Genomic DNA, 6,932 nt, shown 5'->3' with positions numbered 1-6,932 from the left:
CCCCTTGAGGTATGCCTTGAAAACAAAATCGGACTTACCCAAGTCCACAAGAAATTGTGCTTATTGACTATATAACTCTGGACAGTCCTTGTCAAGGAATGAGCAATCCCCTGCTTCTTAGACGTCATGTTATGCAGACAACATATGTGACTTGGTGAATCATAGGTACCGTTGCAGAAAGTCTGTGGCGCCCCCCGTCTTTGATGAGGGATTGTTCAATACCCTGATATACTGGTAGATAATGTCGTAGACTCCCTCAAGTCATTTAGATTTGTATTGACTGTGAATCGTCCTTAATTTTGCATGTATCATGGCCTTATGTTTTGTTAAGGATGAAGAGGATAGTACCAGCAGTATTATAATTATTATAGCATCTTTGTTTTAGTGTTGTTTTTTAATCTTTCAACAGGACGCTGTGAAGATCATGGCCAAGGATCTTGTCCGAACACGTCGCTACGTCAAGAAGTTCATGTTAATGAGAGCAAACATCCAGGCCGTGTCTCTCAAGATTCAGACTCTCAAATCCAACAACGAAATGGCACAGGCCATGAAGGGGGTGACCAAAGCCATGGCCACCATGAACAAACAGGTTTGTCCCTCTTGTACTCTCTCTAAACCACCCGTGATAGTGGACTCATCCGTGTGTTACACTGGTTAGCACAGGTTTGGTCTATACCACTGTATCAAATAGGGAACATCATCTGCTATCTAATGTAGCTAGTAGAGCTGTAAAAAAAACTCCATTGCATGGCACATGTGTGACTTGAAATGGCTACTAACACCACGCTTAGTGTGACTTATTTTCTGAGGATTTGTTCAATTTTTTAAAAAACTCAAATTAGATTTCAACTTAATTCTAAAAGAGTATGTTATGCATTATTTGCCTCAAAATACTATGTTTTACAGCATGTAAATGTATTGCTAAAGTCTATCAAGCAAAATAGTTTTGTAAGTGTCCTAAAGACAACGGATTGTTTAAAAATGTTCATCATACAATAGCATTTGTATATATAAAATTTGATTTAACAAACTGTGCCCTAAATCTGCTGTATCTACAGTTGAAGTTGCCTCAGATCCAGAAGATCATGATGGAATTTGAGAGACAGTCGGAGATCATGGACATGAAGGAGGAGATGATGAACGATGCCATTGATGATGCAATGGGGGATGAAGATGATGAAGAGGAGAGGTAAGCAGCCAATCAGAGAATACCCAGCTTTTCAACTGACCAATCACAATCTGTGAAACAATTTTTGTCATCAAGAGTCAAAGTAGTAGCTTCATGATAATTGGCTAAAAAGTAACATGACAAAAATGATGGATCATAAATGTTGACCAGGTAGATGAACAATAGCGTTAGTCTTCCACACTTCTCTGATTGATATCTTTATTGTGTTGATGTTTGTGTCTTTCCAGTGATGCCATTGTAACTCAGGTATTGGATGAGTTGGGACTACAACTTACAGATGACCTTGCAAGTAAGTCTACTGTTGGATGTTATTTTTGGACAATTCCTTAAAATGTTCCTATTTATTGTTGTGAATAAATATGTTAAAAAATTAATATAAAGCAATTTGATACTCAAGCCACCATTAGTAAGTGTCATTCCGTGATGATGCCTTCTGTGTTTCTGTATTTGTGTACTTTTAGAGTTTTGTACCATGTTAGTTTTGTGTATGATACAACTTAATGACTGTTTTCAGAAGCTGGTTTAATAATTGTTTAAATGCCTCTGGCTGCAATCAGTCTTTGTTCATTTCATTTCATTCCACTGTGTCTTCTTCTTGGAGCAGCCTAGGCTATCAGAGTTCTTAGGTTTCCTATTCCATTTTTTAGGTATATCTTCAAGACACAATAGATCTGTGAAATGTCTTCCTTTTCTAGCTTCTTTATAATACTTGTTACATCCAACTGAATCCCTGCCCTGTTTTTGTTTCAGATCTACCAGAAACAGGAGGTACAATCGCAGTGCAGAAGAAACAGGAGCCAGCTGCGGCGGCTGCGGCAGGGGGAGGGGGGCTGAGCGACGCAGACGCCGACCTGGAGGCCAGACTCAACAACCTCAGGAGGGACTGAGGGGTCAGGTGGGGGTCAGGGGGTATAGGTCATGACCTCAGGGAAAACTGAGGGGTCATGTGTCATATGGAGGTCAGGTGTAGGGCAAAAAAAGCTGAATTAGGTAAACGAATGGTAATTTTGCAATTATTGTTTTGTATATTAAGGTATAACTCTTTTCTCTTTTGTTCAACATAAAGGCAACCTTTTTTTCAAATACTTGGGCACAAATGTAAGGTTTTAAAGCATTGGAAATGATAAAGAGAAAGAAAATCTTTTGCACTTTTGGCAATGATAAAAAAAACACCACTAAGTGCCACTATGACATATCTAGACTTTTGTAGACAGAATGTACATTGTACATGTAACTTTTCTAATATGGAAAGTTTTTTTTCTAACCCTGTACATGTACCAGAAAGGTCAGATGAAGAATTCACAAGTTCTATTCCTTCAAGGTCCTGATGACAGCATGATACCCTATCATGTGAGTTTTGCCATCAAAGTTTTATAAAAGTGGATTTCATTGGACAAGATAGCACAAACAACAAGTGGTGATGCAAAGAGATCAACCAATAAGAAGAGTGGTATTATAAAACATTGTTAAAACTGAATGTATTGCAGAAAAAATACAATGAACAAAGGAAAAGGAATCTAGATATTAAATTCTGTCAACTTATTGTACTAAAAGTACTTAAAAGGAAGTACATGCATTGTATCTTCAGTGCAGTTTTTGGCAAAAAAAAACATTCATTTGTACAAAGTATAATTCCTTGACAGTGTATTTTGGGTTGCATCTCTACAATTCTTTCATCAACAACAGTTTTGTACAGCAATTTTAATACTTTTGCCTTGTATTTACAAAATGATATGCCACAAGCTAAAAAAAGATTTAAAGATAAAAGGCATAGATAGCACATATTTTAGATATGGTGCCACATAAGTGTGATGCACAACTGTATGTATATACATAGGAAACTTTCCCCCACATAATGATGCAGAGTTTTGAACATGTTTGAAGCTCAATGTCTTAAGTCTGTTAGATATTTTTAATCTTTAGCAACAACAAACTACATAAAATTACCGGTATAATCATTAATCAGTCATACATTGCATTACCACAGAACAACTTTTCTTTAAAAAGAATACTACAGCTTTTTATAATCTTGTAAGCATTGTATTTCTAGCGAGTTGATCATTTATTCCTTTATATGATGTATCAAATGTCGTTGACTGAATTTTGTGGTTTGTATGGATTATGTCAAGTGTAAAGGCTTAATAAATTTTTAAAAGATATTCAATTCAAGAGATTTGCTTAATTTTTATGATGTGTGCAAAAGTACTTTTGTAGGAAATAACATCAAATTGTAGTAAGAGTGATGAAAAATACTGTTTGTCACTTATGAGAGTACCATTTGGGGTGGAATGATAGTTATAGCCTGACTGTATCTGTCACTCACGACTAAATGTCCATCTGGTCCCACTGCAATACTCCATGCATTTATCTTCATTGTGTCGTCAACAGTGCGGACAAATTCGCCCAGGCGCGTGAATATGTCCACCCGTTCGTTTCCATAGTTTGCCACGATGATGTGGCCCAGTGTATCCACACAGATACCATAGGGGGACCGCAACACGCCTTTGTCACATGTTGTGTTTTCGTACCCTCCAAACTGAAATAGCTCCCATCCTGAGCTATTGTATACCTGGACGACGTGCTTTGACTTGTCCGTAGTAAGAATGTTCCCATCCCGGTCTGTTGTGACATCAGTGAGGGTTGAAATGCCTTCAACATCAAAACTTTGCTGAAGCGAGCCATTTGGTAGGAACACGACAATCTCAGACGACACGCCATGCGACACGGTTACGATGATTTTGTCGTCGCCTGCATGCAAAGCACGTTCGCCCCACTTGGAATCAAAGGATCGTACCTGGAACATGGTAACTGGTAGCCCGTCTGCAGTGTACTGCACTACAGTTGTATTGAAATGAGAATCCTGATCTTCCCGACCTTCTCTTCCCACCACCCACAGGTCACCCTTTTTGTCAAAGTCAAGCCCATAAGGATTCATTACTGTTTCTGCGTTTTCACCAGGCACTACAGTTGGAAAGTAGTGATACAACTCTCCGTCAATGTTGAAGATTTGGATCTGCTCTTTGCCAGTCACAAATATCTTATTGTCAGCAGACACAGCAACATAGGGAACATCTGAAAAGTCTTTCGGATCAAATGATCCAATGGCCTTCCTTTTAAAGACAATCTTTTTCGACTTCACGTTTCTGTCCAGAGTTTCTGCAATAAACATGTGATAAACTGTTGTCAGTCAATACAGTCATTTTTCTGTGGTGACTCAAGTTACCCAAAGAAAAAATTGACTGTCAGTTGAATTTTAGACAGGATTGTTAAATGCTAATATAGGTCATTGGGTAATGCTTAAGAGTTACCACAATGGCCAGGTGGTCCTTATACATAGGTGGTCACTAGTACAGGTTTGACTGTAGCTAATGAAGAAAAACATTTTGACTGCATGTTGGATGAAAAAAGTTTCTTTGTACATTTATATACAGTATGGATAAAAGTTTTACACGCCTTCTCTCTTCAAGCTATATTTGAATTCTACAGTTACCTTGTGGGTTGTTTGTGGCTAGTGGCAGTGTGACAACTGTTGAGGTTGGTGGCAGTATGACTGAGGTTGGTGGCAGTATGGATACTGCAGAGCTGTTGGCAGAGTTAACCTATAAAAGAGCAACACTTCAAAATAACTGTCTAACTCTCACATCCACTGTATGATAATTAGGAATTCATACACAAATAACACCAAATGTTTGAAAAAAGAAGCGTTTTTTTTTTGCGCACATAAAATACAAACTTTGAAGTTTGAAAAACTTCTGGGATGCAGAGAAGAGAGCAAAAGACTGTAAGTGCCTCTCTTGCACCTGAAGACAAATAACAGTAACTTCACCTTTTGAGTATTCAGCATGTTGTTGTAGAGGTATTGCCCAATGAAGAAACCGCCTATAAGCGAGAACATGATGACGGTAGCGGTTGTCATGGCAATACACACCCAGCGATAATTACAACCTGGAAAGTAATCTTTGATAGCAACTTCAAACAACCTGATGCAGACAATGTAATGTAGGCAGTTTAATGTGTGTGATGGTAATACATGTATTCATCTTGTACATAATAAAGATGATGTTACTTGTAAAACCTCCAACAAAGAAAATAATTTCAGCAAGCGATAACTGCAGTTTAAAATGCTTTTATAGATGAGCAATAGACACACATATCCACACACCTATACACACAACATTGTAAAGAGAAAAGTATATTTCACACACACACACACATATATATATAATAGAAACCCATACTTAAGAATTTAGACAACCAGAATGCATGGCAGTGCTCATATGACAGAATGATTGGGGGGGGGGTCAGCATATTGGAATGTTGATATGGTCTTACCGCAAGCTTTTTGCTGGGGAACATTCTTCACGTATGTTGGGTTAGAGATCAGGGTGTCTTGTGTTCTCCTTGGATTTGGCCCCTGGACAGTCTGCGGTGAAACTGTACTTTGATGTAGTGTCCTTGCAGAATGTTGGACTCCCTGTGCACCGCTGTCATCCTCAACTGAAGCGTCGGTATCAATATTGGACGAGCTGGATTCTACAACATCTGTGGCAGCTTTCGTCTTCCGAAAGGACACTTTCGGCAGCGTTTCATCATCTTGACTCAGATACGCAACAGCGTATGGTTCAATATTTTCATCGTTGGCTCTTGTGACAGCATCTGGTTCGATAGCATTGTCAGGTGCTTTGTCAATAGATCTCATTGTAGCGGCACCACTGCTGTTGTCACAATCTGACAGATACCCAACAGCGTATGGTTCAATGCAGGATTCACCATGATTGTTAGCTGCACTAACATTGCGGGTGCTCGGATTGGGGTCCATGTTGTTTTGTACATCAGATTTTGATCCAACGCGTTTTGCACAGATTTTGATTAATTGCATTTTGAGTGGTCTGCTGCTTGTTACTTTCATCCTGAACCAAAGCTGGCGTGTCTGCATGGATTCTTGGAACTGAATATTTTTAAAACTTCTAAATAATCGTTTACACTCCCTGACAACAATAATTCAATCAGCACCAAGCTTTGAAGTGCCCAGCCGCTATTAAGTAGTCTTGTTGCTGACGTGTACTCATGTGTAATGTATAACTATGCAAAACACACATTAAGTAATGTGTTTTGTCTATCCAATTTGAATATCTTGTTGGATGAAATAAAAAGTACACAATTTGACAGTAATTTGAGTTTGTTAATACAATGATTTCTATAGAATATTGCAGTCACTGTTATGATATTTAGTTCATAATAATGGAATTATACCGGGTTTAAACTGAAGACATTCGTGTCCTTGGTGCTGAAAGCTATCCCTAAGCAATGTCACCCTTAGCTCATAATAATGTTCACCGCGTATAGGCATTTTTCGCCTTATTGTCACACAAATTCGTCTCTTTTCTTAGTAAAGGCAGCTTGAATAACTCTGTCGCTTATCTGAAGGAACACAATTGTCTCAAACACTTCCCTTTGTCGGAAATTCATCATAACTTGAGTCATTTTAACCTTGTTTACATGAAAAGTTGAGCGGTTTCGTTCTTTCGATTTTATTGCCCATATTTGGGCATAAAGCAACACGTATATACAATCAGTAACCAATCAGCATCAACGTCTCAAGATCGTTGCAAAAACGTCAACGTAATTAGAACCAATCAGCATCAAGGATACATATTTCAAAGGAAAATTGTCCCTGCAATAATAACATGGATTGCTAGAGGCCCTCATTGATACGTGTAGTGAATGGTCATGATTGTGCCTG

General features: G+C 38.4%; 1 protein-coding gene and 1 pseudogene across 1 annotated transcript in view; one reads left to right on the top strand and one right to left on the bottom strand.

The window, feature by feature from the left end:
* Nucleotides 1-2,296, top strand: part of LOC109463401 (charged multivesicular body protein 2a) — a 9,125-nt gene extending 6,829 nt beyond the window's left edge. The window contains exons 4-6 of the mRNA XM_019760212.1: nt 1,059-1,189; nt 1,417-1,478; nt 1,940-2,296. Coding sequence (XP_019615771.1) covers nt 1,059-1,189; nt 1,417-1,478; nt 1,940-2,076 — 330 coding nt within the window. The 3' untranslated portion in view covers nt 2,077-2,296. The remainder of the gene's footprint in view (nt 1-1,058; nt 1,190-1,416; nt 1,479-1,939) is intronic.
* Nucleotides 2,297-3,452: 1,156 nt separating this feature from the next.
* On the bottom strand, nt 3,453-6,008 carry LOC109463368 (annotated as a pseudogene).
* Between the last annotated feature and the right edge of the window lie 924 nt (nt 6,009-6,932).

Source organism: Branchiostoma belcheri, unplaced genomic scaffold (assembly GCF_001625305.1).
Source record: "Branchiostoma belcheri isolate BF01 breed outbred unplaced genomic scaffold, Haploidv18h27 scaffold125, whole genome shotgun sequence".
In the NCBI taxonomy this organism is placed as follows: domain Eukaryota; kingdom Metazoa; phylum Chordata; class Leptocardii; order Amphioxiformes; family Branchiostomatidae; genus Branchiostoma; species Branchiostoma belcheri.
The sequence above is the reverse complement of the archived record's forward strand: the minus strand, read 5'-3'. Positions and strand labels throughout refer to the sequence as shown.